Source organism: Drosophila ananassae, chromosome XR (genome assembly GCF_017639315.1).
Source record: "Drosophila ananassae strain 14024-0371.13 chromosome XR, ASM1763931v2, whole genome shotgun sequence".
Taxonomy (NCBI): domain Eukaryota; kingdom Metazoa; phylum Arthropoda; class Insecta; order Diptera; family Drosophilidae; genus Drosophila; species Drosophila ananassae.
Window position 1 is genome coordinate 879,361 of NC_057932.1, and position 20,036 is coordinate 899,396.

The following is a 20,036-nucleotide window of genomic DNA, read 5'->3' on the forward strand; positions in this document are numbered from 1 at the left end:
AATCAGATTACTCTGTTTATAATAGAATCTGTACCAAATCCCATCTTTCTAACTTAAAAAACACCAAAGTTATGCCAATTCCGATCGTTCTATGACAGCTATAGGTCAGCCGATCCTTATGAAATTTTGTAGACAAGATATTTTGGTCAAATATAACATGTGTGGAAAGTCTCAACCTAACTTAAAAAACACCAAAGTTATGGCATTTCCGATCAATCAGTTATATAGCAGCTATAGGATATAGTCGACCGATCCCGGCCGTTTCGACTTATATACTACCTGCAAGGAAAAAAAGGATGTGTGCAAAGTTTCAACTCAATAGCTCCAAAACTGAGAGACTAGTTTGCGTAGAAACCGACGGACAGACAGACAAACAGACAGACAGACGGACAGACGGACAGACGGACAGACGGACATGCTCATATCGACTCAGGAGGTGATCATGATCAAGAATATATATACTTTATAGAGTCGGAGATGTGTCCTTCACTGCGTTGCACACTTTTGACTAAAATTATAATACCCTCTGCAAGGGTATAATAATGGTAATTACATTCTTTTTATAACCTTGCAGAGTATAATATGGTGGCATTAAGCTCAGTTAATCTTTCTTAAGCAATCTCCTCCAGTACTTAGCCGGATGAGATTTCGATCCATAAAAAAACGTGATTTACGTGTTTACATTTTGATCCATTAAAGTTTAAATCATTAGCTGAACACCATTTTGAAAATTTACTAAAACAAACTGAACTTTAAATTGCGCAGAAAAGGATTTATACTGAAGGCCAAAATCAGTGATTAAAAGGGAGTAAAGAGAAAATAACCGTAAAATGCTTTATTAAAGTTAGTGTAAATGATATATTTTTGAAAACCCTTTCGGAAGCCATCCATAACAAAGGACGTCAACTCTAATAAGTAAGTGGTGGAGCAGCCATAGTGAAATAATTTAACTACAAAGGTGTTGTAAATGATAAGTAATTTATTTTTCGAATAACATTTATTAAAGACATTTTAAAGAATCTTTTTAAAAGATTCTTTCCAAGTCCGGATAAAAATGAAAGTTTCCAGAGATAAATTAAAAAGCTTAATTACTAAAGCTTAATTATTAATTACAAACTAAATTTATAAAACAAGAAAGGAAAGCTAACTTCGGGCGGAGCCGAAGTTGATATACCCTTGCAGTTGAGTCGCAGTCCGCTAGGTGGCGCCACGCATCTTATATTATTAGATATGTAACGGATCGTATATAGTCGGCCGATCCTTATGAAATTTGGCATATTGAATTATTTTGCCCAAAGAGTAATCTGTACCAAGTCCCATCTTTGTAACTTAAAAAACACCAAAGTTATGCCAATTTCGATCGTTCTATGACAGCTATAGGATATAGTCGGCCGATCCTCATGAAATTTTGTACACAAGTTATTTTGGTCAAATATAACATGTGTGGAAACCCTCCAACTTTAAAAACACCAAAGTTATGGCATTTCCGATCAATCAGTTATATGGCAGCTATAGGATATAGTCGACCGATCCCGGCCGTTCCGACTTATATACTGCCTGCAAAGGAAAGAAGGGTGTGTGCAAAGTTTCAACTCGATAGCTCTAAAACTGAGAGACTAGTTTGCGTAGAAACGGACAGACGGACAGACGGACCGACGGACAGACGGACAGACGGACATGCTCATATCGACTCAGGAGGTGATCCTGATCAAGAATATATATACTTTATAGGGTCGGAGATGTCTCCTTCACTGCGTTGCACACTTTTGACCAAAATTATAATACCCTCTGCTAGGGTATAATGATGGAATGATAATAAGATTGGTTGCTTTTGCATTATTTAGCATTGGACCTTATTTAGCATTGGACCACGAAACCAGCCGCGAAGGAGAGATTAGTCAGGCATTTTCCCATATGAATAATTTCTTAATTGTATTATGCCTAACAGCGAAAATCACCTACGTCTTATTGGGCCCAACGATCAATTTCGAATCTGATCAGTGAGTGAGTAATTAACGAAGAGTGATTTCTAAATCTGAGTACAACAAGAAATTCTCGACATGTTTAACCTTCCTTTTCTGATGAATAAGATAAATTGTAATACGCCTTAAAAATTTTAGTTTTTGCACCATCAACACTTTTGAGTCTATCAAATTACATAAAATGAACATAAGATAATGTTTTATTTAGATCATTTCAGAGCACATTAGGGTCAGTAGAATCAACCACCCAAGAATAGGCCTACTCCTAAAGTTTTCCTCCCAATTTCCCCATCTTTTTCTACGACGTTTTCTGTAACTTACATGGTCTAGTTCGCCGTGCCTTCACCCACGCTCCCATTTGACTAAGCCAAGCCATCCCCAAGTAGACAGAGGAGGCGCAGCAGTGTCCATCCGTGCAGTGTTAGGGAAAGTATACTAAACCCAACCTTATGAGCAAACCGAACGTCCGTTTCAATTCATGTAAATGTATTAAATAGGAAGAAAATATCATCTCCGATCCCAGGTATATATTCTTGATCAGCATCAACAGCCATGTGCATCTGCCCGAATGCGTAGATCTCAAAGACTATAAGAGGTGGAGCTTTCAGAATTCGCAGAAGACTCCTGTTAATGAAGCGCAGCTTGTTTGTTTAAAATTCTTACTAGTGTGAAATTAGATTCTATGGGGTTGAAAAAGGTAAGGCTTTGGAAAGAGTCACCCTATCCGGATCAGATGGAAAATATAAAAAATCGACAATGGCACACGTATCTTGAAAGATGACGTGAGCTTCGAGTATAAATATTTAAATTTCCCAATTTTTTCATTTCTTAATGGCCTTTAATTTGGCTTACATATAAGCCGAGATGTCAAACTCCGAGTCAAATTTTTTTTTTATCCGGGTGGAATCACATGGAATGGTTTTGGTGCTACGGTCAGTGCGTAACGGGGTTTGAACGGTGGGTTACCCTGTTGAGTGAATGCGAAAAGGGCAAGTTCAAAAATATTCCGTGGTATCCCTTGGAGTGATGCAGGACAAAGCGAACGAATTTTGGTTATCAATAGGAAATTCGGGTGCCGAATTCTCAAGGGGTGGCATGGGGTCATATCCCTATGAGCGTTTGCAATATTATGACTGTCCAGATCCCTTGTAGCGGATTTTTAAGCTTAGGAGACCCATTCAAAAGCGTAAGGCTATTATATTACGAATCAAGCGCACTGTAGCTCGATGTTGATAGTTGATTTTTCGGAACAAACGATCAAGTTTAAACCCACTCTTACTCTGTCGCATAAAGGATCACATTACGTCCTAAAGAGCCCGACACCCACTCAAACAATAACGGAGGCCAACTCAACGGGAAATGGCATCAAATGTTAAGGGGAGCAAGCTACAAAACAGCACAAGAGTTAAAAGATATTCCCACACAAAAATAGATAATTGCATAAAATTTACTGAAAATATCTCAAGAAATAACTGAAAAAAGAAAGAAGCAAAATTATACTTGGATTGAAAAATTTGACCGTATATGCTCACAAAAATATGGCTCTGCACAACGCTTAGCGATGCGGGAATGGACTTATAATGTATCACATAACAAAAAAATGTGTTAAAAAATGGTGAAAAACCCCTTTTTTTATAATTAAGCAAATTAGTTAAAATGCAATCATACAAAAAATCACAACTGCTTGCTCGAAACAGGAGGGAAACTCGGGAAAGATTTCCTTGTTTACATTACTTCAAGAAGGAAATTGTTTCAAGTGGGACGAAAAGCATCATTACTTGTTGCATCTAGAATCTACAAGCATTCATTCTTCAGCTGTATAAATTTAATTTTAGAAACGACCCATTTGAGCATCTTAAATAGTATTGACTGGAAATAGTCACAAATAGAACTAAGACAGCCCAATTTCTGGCAACAAGCATCCTTTCAAGATTCTCAGATTGAGTCGTCTTTCCAGTGCGTTTTTCATCTTGCCCATCTTCTGAAGCTCACGCCAGCACTTTATCTTATAGGATGCATAAAATGACTTACAATGCCTATGCTTTCGTTGAGCATGGGGGATATTTTTTACTTGATATCTGTCGATTGGCAACATATCCATGTATAAACTAAAATGAATTAATTGAGAAAGGCGATAGCTTGTGATAATAAGAATTGACGTACTTCGGTAAGTTTAGTCGGTGTTGGGAGCATGGCATTAGCACTCTTCAATAAATCTCCCTGGCTGATTCCTCCGGTATGTGGGTTGGGTTTATTAAAAGATGATCAAAAGAATTTAATGACCCGTACATAACGGATTCTTAAGAAGGTGTATCGTGTGTCTGGAGTACTCAATACGGAGTACACCGAGATCACATAGAATCTTTACAAAAAAATTTCTTGACTTTCGCCCTTAGGGGACTTAATTTGGATGCAATCTTCACTTATCACAGTAGACTCTTATTAATCAACTTACCATGAATAATAACCCTAGAATGAGCTGGGTGTCGCGCTTCTGTATAATCTCATTAATGGTAATGTAGACAGCCAACATTTACTAACACGCTTAAATTTTAGTAGAAGGACTAGAAACCTTCGCCCCCTACTCCTTAGCCATTGTAGTTCGACATATGCCCAACAAGGTCCCTTTAGGGTATAATGTTCGAACTGCAATGGTCTGTACCATATCTTTATCAGTTTGCTCTATGTAGAGCCTGAAACCTTTTACCCTTAACGCTTTATCTTTGAAACACTCTTCTTCGTGATAGTTACTACCCTTATTATATTGGATCTATCCCCGCGATCCGTACGTTATGCGGCAGCGTCCTTCGATCGGTGGGGTGTCCGAATGTGAGAAATTAGGAAAAAGTGCTGACACCAGACAAAATATTTTAATAACATTCTACCCCCAAATACGCGTCGATTGTTATCTCAACAACCTGATCCCACTTTTTTTTAAACAAATATGGCATTAGGCATTTTAATTATTTTATGTTGCGCTTGGAGACAGCCCTTGTTATAACGCAATTTCTGATATATCGCTTATATCCGGGAAAAGTTTCTAACTCAAGATATAGTCTAATCATATAAAAAAGCCTCTTGACGAGGTAAAATACCGGTGACGAACCTGTATGCAAAACCCAAAATAACTGATATCAATTTTTGTGACGAAAATATGCTAAGAGGTTTTTTTTATATGGAATTATTTGTTTCACAATGTTATAAAATGTTTATTTATTTGCAAATGAAATGGAGTGCCAGAAAGCTCCGATTTAGAATGCGTATGCACTGAGATAGAGAGTACAAGTTGGCCCGACTTTTAGCATAGGACGGGCGAAAGCTCGTTAACTTAATGACAACAATAAAATAAAGCCGAGCGGCCGAGAAGAGTCGGCTTGCGACTAACAACAGCGATGAGAAAATGATTATGTGCTAAACTATAATTGATACATTTATAAATATATGTAACATTTATATTGATTCAATTTATGCCGTATCTGCTGCCGGACCCGACATACTCCCCCCAGTTGAGGCCTGTCCTTCAACTTCATCCTTAACGGGCAATAGGCAAAGCTTGGTCACTGCGCGCTTGGTAGTTCCAGAAGCGGTTCTAACCACCGCCACTCGAGGCACTCCATCCCGACCAGGGACTAGATCCAGAATTCTAGCCAACGGCCACTTCATGGGGGGTAGGTTCTCGTCCTTGACTAGCACCACTTCGTCAATCGCCAAGGCAGGGCCGGACGCACTGCTGGAGCGCTGCTGAAGAAGGCTTAAATACTCCTCCTTCTATCGGGCCCAGAAAAACTGCTGCAGACAAGACACACGCTGGCAGCTGTCCAGACGGTTAATATTCAGCTTTGTGACATCAGGCTCGATAAAACTGACTGACGGACCACCAGTTAAAAAATGGGGTGGCGTTAGAACATCAAGGTCTGCAGGATCCTCTGAAAGAGACAATAAAGGCCGTGAGTTTATGACAGCACCAATGTGACAAAGCAGAGTTGGCAGCTCGTCTAATCCAGAAACTGAGGATCCAACAGCCCGGTAAAAATGATGCGTTGCGGTTTTGACAGCCGCTTCCCAGAGTCCACCAAAATGCGGAGATTGATGAGGAATAAAATGCCACTCGATGGACTCAATCGCGCAAAACTCCAGAAGAGCTCGTTGATGCTCATCACTTATGAAGAGTTTAAGCAGCTCCTTTAGCTCGTTGTTAGCTCCAACAAAATTGGTCCCATTGTCAGACCAAATGTGCTGAGGCTTTCGGCGAGTGCATATAAATCGATTTAAAGCATGTAAAAACGCAGATGTGGATAGATCCTTTGCAAGCTCTAAGGGCACGGCTTTAGTAGCAAAGCAAATGAAAACACTCACATAACATTTTACGAGAGCTTTATTGCGAACTTCTGACTTATAGTAAAATGGGCCGCAAAAATCCACACCAGTCACTCCGAAAACCTGACAACCGCTGACTCTTTGCTCCGGGGATCAGTCATAATGTGCTCCAGCAACCGAGGCTTGGTGCGGAAGCATCGAATACACTTGTGCAATGCCTTCATCACCGTTTTCCTCCCCCCGATCGGCCAGTATTGGGATCGAATAATAGCCAGCAGAGCACGAGGCCCCGTGTGTAGATTGCGCTCATGGAAATCAACAATTATAGCCCGAGTAACTGGATGGCTTCTAGGCAATATAATTGGGTGACGACTATCAAAATCCAATGTAGAATTTCTTAAACGACCGTCCACACGCAGCAGGCCAAACTTGTCTAAGAAAGGAGAGGATGTGGCAAGTATGCTGGCTGACGAAATATCCTTTCCATTCTGAAGCGCCTTTATGTCATCCCAAAAATACACACGCTGCACAAGACGCAAAACTAAGTGGGTTCCAGCCTTGATGTCGCTAGCAGTGACACCCTTGTGACGGACTCGCTGTGCCGGTGCTGGAAAAGAGTTGGCGTACTTGGAGCCAGCTGTCACGTCAATGTACGGGGATTTGATTAGCAGAACCCTTGCCCTTAGCTCCAGAGTGGGCTCTTCAGATAGAACCGCTGCTGGCCACTGGTCTTGAAGTCCAAGAAGAAACGCAGGACCATGGGACCACAGGTTGTCAGTCACTAACTCCTTGGGAAGAGCACCACGCGAGAGGATGTCTGCCGGGTTCAAAGACGTAGGAACATAACGCCATTTCATCGTTCTGGTCAATTCCTGGATTGTTGAAACTCGATTGGCGACGAAAACATTAAAACAAGCGGGCTCCTCCCGAATCCAGGACAGCGCCACAGCAGAATCGCACCAGCAGAAATACCTCCCATCGTAGACCTTCAACTGAGCTACTTCCGACATAAGCCGAGCCAGCAACTCTGCTCCAGATAGCTCCAGTTTCGGTACCGTAACTGTTTTTAGAGGAGCGACTCGGGACTTTGAGCAGTGTAAATGACTTTCTGACCTTTTACCCTTCGATACCACATAAATGCAAGCACCATAAGCCTCGATGCTGGCGTCACAAAATCCATGAATCTCCACTTCAGACTGTGATGATAGTGACCATCTAGGGAATTCAGCACGCTGCGCCATGGCGAAGCTGGAACAAATCATGTCCCAATCGGAGTGAAGAGCTTGAGGTAGACTTTCATCCCAGGACAACTTCTCACGGCATAGCTTCTGAAGAAAGATCTTCTCCTTCGTAATGACCGGTCCAACAAGCCCTATCGGATCATAAAGCCGGGCGATTGAGGAGAGGATGATGCGCCTAGTGGGCTCCGAGGGTGACTGAAGCCCTTCAAACGAAAATAGAAAGCGATCAGTAGAAGGATCCCAAGCTAGGCCAAGAGTCTTCGTAAAGTTGCTGCCATCATCAAACCTCAGGAACGACTCTCGATCCTCTTCCGGTACGTCAGAGAGCACTTCAGAAAAATTGGAGCACCACTTTCTCAACCGAAATTGGCCCTTGGCGAGGATCCCCGATGTTTGCTGCATTATGTTGGTAGCCTCCTCTATGGAAATTAGATCACCAACATAAAAATCGCGACGCAGAATTTCGGCACCCTTTGGAAACATAGACTGCTCATCCTCTGCCAACTGATGCATTGCTCGAATTGATAAAAATGTGGCCGGCTTTGTCCCATAAGTGACCATGTCCAGTTTAAAAACCTGCAACTCAGCCTGGGTGGAATTCCGCCAAAGAATGCACTGCAGATAGCTGTCTTCGGGGAAAACTCTAACGCATCGGTACATTTTGCAAATATCTTCTGTAATGGCCACTCGATGACAACGAAACCTTAGAAGAATGTGCAGCAGCTTTGGTTGGATAACTGGACCAGACATCAAAACGTCATTCAATGAATACCCAGACGTAGAGGCAGCCGAACCATCAAAAACAACCCTGAGCTTGGTTGTTGTGCTGTCCTTCTTCAATACGCAGTGATGTGGTAGGAAATACTGTCTGGCAGGTCGTGGACTAGGCGGGAATGGAGACATATGCCCCAAATTTAAATACTCCTTTATGAACGCAACTGATCCTTTAATTGAGGCTGACGACAAAGCTTCCTTTCGAGGGAGAGAAATCGCTGCACGGCTCGTGAGTACTATTCACCTAGCAACTCCGAGTTGACCTTCAACGGCAGCTTCACCGAGTAGGCTCCTGACTCGAGCCGAGCAGTATTCTCCACGAAATGCGTCTCGGAGCAGTCTTCGATTTCCCAAAATTTATGGAGCAGACACTTTAAGCGCTCATCCAGCTGGCTTGAGCTCTTCACAACGTCCTGGCGGGGTGTGGCTACAAACGACTTTCTCCCCAGATGTGAACCACCGCCACACACAACCCATCCAAGCCGGGTTTTCTGCAGCACCGGTAGGGCAGCTGATAGCTTGATTTGACTAACACACAGCAGATCATAGAATAGACTGGCTCCGATAAGTAAATCGATCCGCTGTAGTCGAAAGAACTGGGAATCAGCCAAAGTGAGGTTTGACGGAATATTCCAGCTGGAGACATCCAAGGTGGTGATGTTGGTGGCGATTACAGCGTTGACGAGGGCCGAATATTCAGAGCAATAGGATCGTAGGAGCACATCAACAGAGAATCCGTCTGTCGCGAAGTCAGTGTCGCCATTGCCCGACACTGCCACGTACGATTTGCGTCTACGAAGCTGCAGCTGACTAGCCCAAAAGAGCCCGGCGTGGAACAAAAACCTCAGAACGACTCCGAATGAGAATGTTCGCCGTGGCCAGTAAGGCTATCTCACCGCTGCGACCCTGGGCAACTAGTGCATTAGCCGTGGATGGTGAAGCGCCTATATGCTCGGCGGACTCGGCTACGGCTGATGTAGACGGCACAGCAGAAGGCTGGCTGCTGGAAGACTGTAACTCCAAAAAATGCAACAGACTGTGATGCCTCCTCCCACAACTGCGACAGTTATCAGCGAGGCACTCACGCAGGTGATGGTCAGTTTGGAGACATTTCCGACATAGACCTAGTCGCCTAGCCTCTCCAAGGCGGCTCTCAGGGGGCAATGACAAAAATCTTGGGCATGCAGAAACTACATGGGACCACCCACCGCATAATATACAAGCAGAGGCAGCAGAGGTGAATTAGGTAAACAGGCAGGTGAACACGCACAAATTAATTTTGGCGCCAAAATTATAGTTCTTGTTTATTTTATTATATTTAAGCGCAGCGAACACGATTTATCCCACTGTGCGCTCAGAACCGTACACTGAGTTGTGGAATGTATATAATATATGAAAGCTTGTGTGAGTCGAATGCACTTGCAAGTGGAACGTATGTATGTATGTATGTATGTTGGCGGACCAGATAACAATTGTATGTATTGTATTTATTTATATTATTAAATGATTTATGTACAAATACAAAATAATTGTTTCACTGATGAACTGTATGCCGTTTATGTTCAAAAATGCACATATGTACATAAGTTAATACACCGCGCAAAAACTGAAACGGGTATGTTCGCACAGTTTTATGCTCGCGGAACTGTTAATTTTATTAATTATATCACGTCGGGGTCACCAATGTTTGGTCAAAAAAGGGAATTATTTGTTTCACAACGTTATAAAATGTTAATTTATTTGCAGAAAGGAGTGCCAGAAAGCTCCAATTTAGAATGCGTATGCACTGAGATAGAGAGTACAAGTGGGCCCGCCTTTTAGTATAGGACGGGCGAAAACTCGTTAACTTAATGACACCAATAAAATAAAGCCGAGCGGCCGAGAAGAGTCGGCTTGCGACTAACAACAGCGATGAGAAAATGATTATGTGCTAAACTATAATTATTACATTTATATATATATGTGTCATTTATATTGATTCAATTTATCGAGACTCAGACCAGTGCAGTTTAAAGTGGTAAAACTTAAAGTCATACTTTAAGTTAAACCTTAACTTAAACCTACCAGTTTGAAGCAGATAAAGTGTAAAAGTTTGAAACTTAGTCAGTTGGCACTGACTCCGGAGGTAAGCGTTTGGGGGAACAATAGTTAATATAAGAGAGGAGATTTCTAAGTTCGCGTAATTTTTTTTACTAGGCCTGCAACAGCATTGCTCCCAAGTGCAGAACACCTATGCGAAAGAGGCAAAGCTCTGGGACCAGATCAGTCCGCGGTCCACAATTAGCGAAGTCGCGACGAAATTTGGCGAAACCCCTGGTGCGGTTGCAGGGAGGTCCTCGGCGCAAGGAGACTTCAGTAATGGATTCTTTCTAAGAAAATTTTTATTTAGTCAGCATAGAAAGGGAATTTTTGCTAGAGGGTTAGATGTGAATATGTGACCCCTAAGTAAACCTAACCTCACCCCGACCTAGCTTAGAAAATTGGTTAGCTTGGTAATATCTGGGCTATTTAATAACTAAGTATTTATAAGCTGTTATAGAACGATTTAAAATTTACAAACAAAAAAATCCCTTTTAAAAATCCCTACATTTCGCGCCAGCTGCAATAAAATCATGTATTATTAGTGTGATACTGGTGAACAAGAGAGAAGAGAGAAAAAAAGCTTTAAGTTTAGGCCCTCACTCCACGTTGGGATGAAGGAGTAAGTGAGACGGACGGAGAGGGTGCGGGAGACCCGTTGCAGTTTTGGTCAGTAAAGCGAAATAGGTGATAGCACGCGGTGGATCATCTCGGTAGTGAAGGTGCGATGGAGCATAGCTCCCAAAACTTCCCCAGAGGGTTCATTGAACTCTTGTGAGAGAACTGAGAGGAATAGCATAAGAAGTCATGAAATAATTGTAATGAGCTTATTTTTAAGTTAAGTTCAATTGTAAAAAAAAAGAAAACAATTGGAAATTAGGGAATAATTGTAAATTTTGGTGAAAAGTGAGTGAAACAGAGATAAATGAAAAAATAATTTTCCTCCTTAGGAAAATAATATTTTTCGATGTAATGAATTATTATTTTTATACCCATATAATTTTGGTCAAAAGTGTGCAACGCAGTGAAGGAGACATCTCCGACCCTATAAAGTATATATATTCTTGATCAGGATTGATCCCCAACCGATGAGACGAATGAGTAGTGGACTGTAGAGTTATATGTTCTTGTCAGTTTCGCTGTCTAATTGGTACTAAAGAAAATTTACATTTGTGGAACTTAACGATAGGTGTGTGTGTGCATACATGTTGTGGATTCTAAAGCTAGTAGGTATAGAAAATATAAAGATGACAATATGGGATAACTTATAAACTATGTATCGATAGTCCATTCCTAAACATCCCGGGCCACCCTGAAACACGGTTTCTGAACTGAGTAGTTTCGCAATTTTCGTTATTGGCCGGGTTTTGAGCCGGATGATCCTGACTGCTCGAACCATATTGTCCTTTCCTTGGAAAGTGTCGATCACCTTCGCTAGATGCCATAATGCTGGTGGTGTGTTGGACTCCTTGACGAGCGCAACGCTGCTGATTCTTCGCCTCTGCTGACAACTGCGAATGTTGGATTCGTCCACCTACTCTTAGCAGGTTGTCCTTGTCGATGATTGGTGAGATCTTGACCAATTGAGATTGGTTCCCTAGAGCCTTGTTTGCGCGTAGTAACTGGATCTCCTGTTGAAAACCAGCTTGAGCGTGTTGCAGCCACCGAATCCTTGCTGCCTTGATCTCATCGAATGTTAGAGAGTTCGATGTTTGCTTCGAAGATGGGTGCTTCATGCGATGAATGAAGCGCAAAACGTAAGCAAGTGTGTGTATAAGCTTCAGCCAAGATGAGTTGCGATTGAGAAGCTTATTCCATGGGTTGTCCGTCGTGACATTCGTCTGCGCAGCTAGGCACGTAGTTTTGACTTCGTCTTGTATGCGTTTGTCCCTCAGCCATGAAGGACCCTTCCACCATAATTGGAAGTCAATGAGCTCGAATACTCCCAAGCCACGGGATGCGCAATCCGCTGGGTTCGATTTTGAGTCTACATGCCGCCATGCATGCTTCGGGATGGTTTCGAGGATTTCTGAAGTGCGGTTCCCAACAAACGTCTTGAGTTGGGCTGGTAAATACGATAACCATGACAGGACTATCGTCGAATCACTCCATGCGTAGATCGTTACGTCGTTGTTCATTAGTCCAGCTTTTATGGATTGCAGAAGTTGACTCAGTAGAAGTGCGCCACATAGTTCCAGGCGCGGCAAAGACTGCTGCTTTAAAGGTGCCACTCTTGTTTTTGCTGCAAGTATGGCGACCGAAATGGTTCCATCGTCGTTAACCATTCGGCTAGGATATTTCGATAGGTTTACATTGTACGACAATGTGTCCTCTTCAGGGTGCCAATGCAGCCCTAGCACTTTGACTGGTGATTGTGAGGAATCCGTGTTATCCTCCGATTGGATGCGTTTGGTATTCGATACCCATTTCCCGAGCTCTAGGTTAGCACAGGACATCAGTTGGACGAGTTCGTCCCTGTTGCGTAGCAGCTCATCCTCACTATTTGCTCCAGTGAGAACGTCGTTGACATACAAATCTTCCAACACGATTTTTGCTGCGTTTGGAAACTCGTGCTTATGGTCAGCAGCTAGTTGCTCTAGCACTCTGACTGCTAGAAATGGTGCGCATGATGTTCCATACGTCACCGTGCATAGTTGGAAGTGCTTGATAGTATCTGACGGATCCTCTCTCCATACTATTCTCTGATAGTCTCTATGTTTTTCGCTCACCCAGATTTGACGGAACATCTTGACTATGTCCGCTGAAAAGACGTATTTGTACATACGGAATCGCAAGCACACAGCAAATAGGTCTCGCTGAATACTCGGTCCGATCGAGAGCGTGTCGTTTAAAGCCATGCCTTTGGCGTCCTGATATGATCCGTCGAAAACCACTCGAAGTTTCCGACCCAATACGGGATGATGTGGCAGGTAGAAATTCCTACCCTTGGGAATTTCGCTCGGTGGGATTTCTCGTATATGGCCTAGCTCCAGGTATTCCCTCACGAACTTTACGTAATCGTTACGTAACTGTTGATTCTGCGCCAAACGTCGTTTAACTGATTTGAACCTCTGTAGCGCTCCTTGAAGTGTATCTTGTTTGTCTCTAGTGTGTGTTGCAAGAAAGTGTTTCTCCACCTCCTCGTCTTCAGGTTGAACTTCTGCTTTGCGTTGTATGCTTTCCAGTTCCCAGAACCTTCTGAGATAAGCATCGATGTCTATTGTTGTTGTAAGTGCCGTAGCGCTGCATGCGCGTGATGAAAGCAGTGATGTAATTACCCATCCGAAAATTGATGATATAGCAATGAGCTTTCCTTTGTCGTCGTAGATTTTTCTTCCAGTTATAACACTCCAAACGTGTTCGCTGCCCAAAAGAATGTCAATTGGAGCATTTGTGCTAAATTGTGAATCTGCCAATTGCAGATCGTTGAAAACTCGAAGTGCAGACGCGTCGATGGCCTGCCTTTCCAATGATGACGTAATTTTTCCAAGCACATGAGCCTGGACTACCAGCTGATCTTGCGAAATACGGGATTGGATGCTTATAGTGCTGCATCCCCTTGTAGTGTCTGCTTTGGTTGATGAAATTCCCGTAACCAGTATGCGTGATGGCGTACGAGCCAAACCAAGTGTTTGTATACAGCGTTCAGATATGTACGACAGTTCTGAACCCGTGTCCAATAGGAGTCGGCATGCTACCAAATCTCCCTTTGCGTTGCGAACGTTGACCATGGCCGTCGGCAAGGTGCTCCTGTTCCATCCAGTTGATTGTTGTGAATTGGCACTGCCTTGTGCACATACCATTGCTGCAGAACCTTCTGCTTGTGCGATGTGACTCGTAGTCACCGTTGAGATGTTTGCGCTAGGATCCTCCTGATCCTCACCAGTTTGTGCGATTGTTCCAATAGCCTGTTGCGTGCGTTGCAGGTGCAACAGTGAGTGATGCTGACCTTTACATTGTCTGCACTTGAACGTCGATTTGCATTTCCTGACCCCATGACCAGGTTTTAGACAATTGTAACATAGAGCGTTTTCCTTGGCAAACGAAAACCTCTGTCCTGCTGACATATCCAAGAATTGTTGGCATCCATACAGACGATGCTCTGTAGAATGACATTTGCTGCACTTGTTTCCTTCAAGTACAACCAGCGAATGTGTGACCTTCCTTGTCTTGTCACCGATTGAGGCTGTAGTCTTGCCTCCGATTGTTTCACGCTTGCTGAGCTCTAGTTCCTCGCAACGTGCATCCAAAAATTTGAAGAATTCCTCCAGTGTGGGTGAGTCTGTCTCCACACTGCGCTCGATCCACCTGCGTCGAGTATCTGCATCCAGCTTCTCCAGCGTCAAGTAGATAATCCAACAGTCTCGTCCTGTTTCCTCTATGGCATCCAGACCACGCACTATTTCATTTGCGCCGTCTGACACCTTCCGTAATGTTGTTGTATCCGACCTTGTTGTTGTTGGCAGCTTCATAAACTGCTCCAATAGTGAATTCACGATATGCCGTGGACGATTATATCTTTCATTAAGTCGCTCCCACACGGTGTTGTAAGCTGAATCCGTAATAGCCAAATGTCGTACCAGATTCGCAGCCTCGTCGATCAGAAGAGATTTCAAATGATGAAATTTGTGCGTATTTGTCAAATTCGCCTTGTTGTGAATTGTGCTCTCATATATGTCTTTGAAAGCTGGCCACTCTGAATAATTGCCAGCGAACCGTTTAATTTGAATTTTAGGCAATTCGCTTTGAGCTGATGCCCCTACCATTTGAGCACTACCTGAATTCGCCGCGATGACGTCTCCTCCTTCAGGTCTCGACATGTTTGCATTGGCTTGATTTGCCGCCAACTGCTCGAAGAGTTGTTGTTGTTGTTGTAGCAAACTTATTATTGCGTCGTTGTTTTGCAGCACGCCGCTGCCGTTTTCACTGTTCCCAATTGATGGACTAGGTCTTGTACCTACCATCGCCGAAAGTAATGCATCTGCCCTTAGATATTTTTCCTCGTAGAATATGTTGTCATGCTCCGGATCCACATAGCCATCTACTTCGTCGAGCATAGCTATTTCATCACCAAATCTATTGAATTCTTTCCATGTTGTGTCGAGATGCTTCAGCCGCGAAGACACCTCTGCCCGTGTGGCGTTCGAATGTTGCGCGTCCTCAGCCCAAGCCAAGCTCCGTGTGATATTGGCCTTGAGTCTGGCGCGCCCTTTTGTCAATGCTTTTAATTGCTCCATGCCGAGAAACAATTACAAATGAGAACCAATGCACAGAAAACTACAAAACAAATCCGGATGCGAAGGACCAAACAATGATCCCCAACCGTTAAGACGAATGAGTAGTGGACTGTAGAGTTATATGTTCTTGTCAGTTTCGCTGTCTAATTGGTACTAAAGAAAATTTACATTTGTGGAACTTAACGATAGGTGTGTGTGTGCATACATGTTGTGGATTCTAAAGCTAGTAGGTATAGAAAATATAAAGATGACAATATGGGATAACTTATAAACTATGTATCGATAGTCCATTCCTAAACAGGATCACCTCCTGAGTCGATATAAGCATATCCGTCTGTCTGTCTGTTTCGACGCAAACTAGTCTCAAAATTTAAAAGCTATCGAGTTTATACTTTGTACACACCCTTCTTTTCTTTGCCGGCAGTATATAAGTCGGAACGGCTGGGATCGGTCGACTATATCCTATAGCCTATAACTGATTGATCTGAAATGCCATAACTTCGTTGTTTTTTAAGTTAGACGAATGGGAGTTTCAATGGATTCCTTCTTCGGCATAATTCGATATGCCAAATTTCATTAGGATCGGCCGACTATATACGATCCGCTATATATCTAATAATATAAGATGCGTGCTGCCACCTAGCGGACTGCGACTCAACTGCAAGGGTATATCAACTTCGACTCCGCCCGAAGTTAGCTTTCCTTTCTTGTTTTTAATTGAATTTGAAAGTTTAAATTGAAAATTGAAATTGAAACTTTTAATTACAATTGAAAATTGAATTTAAAAACTGAAACTGAAAATTACAAATGAAAATTGAAAATTAAATTTGAAAATTGAAACTGAAAATTCCAAATGAAAATTGAATTTGAAAATTAAAACTGACAATTGAATATTGAAATATAATAAATAATTGAGATTGACAAAAAAAAGTGAATATATGAATTACAATTTCAAAATCATCTGTCGCATTTCTTCAAATAAGAAAAATAAGAGACAGAGAGAGAGAGAGTGAGTGAAAAATGGTTATTTTTTGATTGAGAAGACGGAGAGCCGTTTAACGTTACGTTGCGGGTTTTCTCGGCTAGCCCTCCTCCGCCAAACTCATACCGCGCCATAAGAAATTTCGTTCCAAAAAATATATATAAAAACAAGAAAGAAACTCTAACTTCGGGCGGAGACGAAGTTGACATACCCTTGCAGTTAGGTAGCAGCTTATATTATTATACCTACATATATATAGATATATCGGTTCGTATATGGTTGGCCGATTCTTATGAGAATTTCACCATCGAATCAATTTTCTAATTACAATTTTAAAACAGTCCCTAGCATTAAAAATAGCAAGGTTGTGCCATTTCCGATCGTTCAGTTATATGGCAGCTATAGGATAATGTCGGCCAATCCCGGGCGTTTCGACTTATATAATACCTGCAAACAAAAAAAGGATGTGTGTTGAGAAAGTTTCAAGTCTATCGCTTTGAAACAGAAACACTAGTTTGCGTTGAAACTGACAGACGGACATGCTTATATCGACTCAGGAGGTAATTCTTAATCAAGAATATATACATTTTATAGGGTCGGAGATGTCTCCTTCACAGCGTTGCACACTTTTGATCAAAATTATAAGACCTCCTGCAAGGGTATAACAAGAAAGGAAAGCTTACTTTGGGACAAGCCGAAGATGATTTACCCTTGCAGTTAGGTAGCAGTTTATATTATTATAGATATACTGGATCGTATATAGTTGGCCGATCTTTATGAAAATTTCAATATCAAATCAATTTGCAAATTAAAAATGTTGGATAAAGCCCCAAACGTCATTAAACAGTTTGTGTCATTTCCGAATTTTCAATTATATAGGAGCTATGGGATATATACTCAGATGATGCAATTTGGAAGAATTTCTTTTACACATAGGCTCAGCGAAAGCTCGCTAGCTTAATGCTAAAGATAAGGCCTGTTGAAACCAACCGGCCGAGAAAAATCGGCTTGCGACCAACAATAACGATAATATCAATAAACATAAAGATAAGATAAATTAAACTTATGTTTTGTATATTATGTTTGTATATATTGCATATTATGTACCAGATATTATCTCCCCATTTGGGGACTGTTCTTAAGAGAAAATAGAGATAATAAAAGCCTTGAGGTTTGAAAGAATCAATGTAACACTGAAAAGTTCGCAGCTCCTCAAATCCAGGAACTAGGAATCCAACAGCCCGGTAAAAATTATACTTTGTATATTTTGTAAATTATACCAGAGTCCACCAAAACGCAGTGATCAAGGGAAAATAAAATACCACTCGATGGACTTAATCGCGCTAAACTCCAGCAGCAGTTGATGCTTATCGCTAATGTGAGTTGGAGCAACTCCTTAAGCTCGTTTTTAGCTCCAACAAATTTGGTTGCAGCTTTCGGCGGGTGCATATAAGCCGTTTAAAAACTTGCAAAAAGGCAGATGTAGATAGATATTTTTCAAGCCCCAGTTGAACGGTTTTGGTAACAACACAAATGAAAACACTCACGTAATATTTTACAGGAGCCTTATTGCAAATAAAATGTGCCGCAAAAATCCACTTCAAAGACCAGGCGATTCCTGATTCTTTGCTCCGAGAGATCAGCCATAATGTGCTACAGGAACCAAGTCGTAGTGGGGAAGCATCGGATACATTTGTGGAATGCGTTAGTCACCGTTTTCCTTCCCTGAATTGGTCAGTATTTCAATGAAGTTCCAAATATTTTTCTTTAAAACGTTATAATATTTATTTTGTGTGCAGAAACGCAGGACCATGAGACCTCAGGGTATCTTCAATCAACTCCCTGGGAAGAGCACCACGCGACAGGATGTTTTCCGGGTTCAAAGACGTAGGAACATACCGCTATTACATCATTCTGGTTAACTCCTGGATTGTAGAAACCAAACAAAAAGCGAGCAGGCTCCTCTCGAATCCAAGACAGCGCCACAGCTGGATCGCACCAGCTGAAATACTTCCTAGCGTAGTCCAGTTTTGGCAATATAATAGTTTTTAGAGGTGCGACTTTGAGCAGAGTAAATGACTCTTAAGCCCTGAGCCCTTGGATACGACATAAATGCGAGCACCATACTCCTCGATGCTGCTAAAATCCAAAAGACTCCACTTCTGACTGTGATGATTATGACCATCTAAGGAATTTAGCACGCTGCGCCATGGTGAAGCTGAACAAATCGTCAAGTGAAGAACGGATGATGCACCTAGTGGGCTTTGAGGTTGACTGAAGCCCTTTTAACGAAAATATAAGTCCCATAAGTGACAGTATATAAGATAATACCTAATTTTAGTATATTTCAGTGGAAAACAATCTAATCCGATCTACTAAATTTCATAAGGATTGGCCGACTATATCATATAGCTGCCATATAATTGAACGATCGTCTGTTTTAAACATTTTTATTAGAAAATTGATTTGATAGTGAAATTTTCATAACTATATACGATCCGATATATATATATAATAATATAAGCTGCTATCTAACTGCAAGGGTATAGTATCTTCGGCTCCGCCCAAGTTAGCTTTTCTTTCATGTTTTTAAACAAAACTCGACTGTAGCCGTCCTTTCTTATTTTTTTTCTGAAAAATATTTGCTTGTTAAGTGGACTATCACATTGACCGCGAGAGCTATAACGCCGATCCGGAAAAAACTATTGTTAATCAATTTACAACTACAATTTCTCTGTAAAATTAATATACTCCGCAACGGCATGAAATTTAAGAACTTTCTAAATTTCAAAACATACAGCCTTACAACCAATAAATCTATCTAACCATGCTATAAGTCATTTTAAGGGTTTTTTATTATATATTCCTCTTTCCAAAAATCAAATACACTAAAAAGAACTTAAATTGGCTGTAACTGCTGCGCGGGACCACCCAACTCCGTCGTTAAGTTTATTAATATGATTATTTATCGCCCAAAATAAAAGTTCTCATCGCGATAATGTTGGGAACGATGTAAGTGAGCAACTCTCAAATATATTCTTAACATCTGCATTTCTACATCTGCATAAAATTTTCTTTATTTTCATATAAATCATATAAAATCATAATTAAATAACATTTTTATTAATTGATTGATAATTTAAAATAAATATATAAATTAATATAACAATATATTCAATTAAAATATATAATTAATAGCAACAATTCGTTATTACGAGATATGGAATCTGAGGGGGGTGAAAGTCTCATTGGGTTATTGTTATTCAAAATGAAGCTTAAATTGGAATCCTGATCGTTTTCGGCGGTATTCATTTCCATTTGGTAAACGCAAAAAGATTTTATCTCAAATATTCCATATGAGGCTTTTACCTTTTCCTCTAGGTATCGTTTTTAGTTCGCCACTTGCAATTTTTCGGCGAATAAC

The 20,036-nt window shown here is 41.4% G+C and overlaps 1 protein-coding gene across 1 annotated transcript; it reads right to left on the reverse strand.

Annotated features, from left to right (window-relative positions):
* Window positions 1-10,506: 10,506 nt before the first annotated feature.
* On the reverse strand, window positions 10,507-15,630 carry LOC123257597. Its single transcript, XM_044717338.1, has 3 exons — window positions 15,355-15,630; window positions 11,932-14,985; window positions 10,507-10,683 (listed from the first exon to the last, which is right to left on the reverse strand). The coding sequence occupies exons 1-3, from the start codon at window positions 15,628-15,630 to the stop codon at window positions 10,507-10,509; spliced, it is 3,507 nt and encodes a 1,168-aa protein (XP_044573273.1).
* Window positions 15,631-20,036: the final 4,406 nt, after the last annotated feature.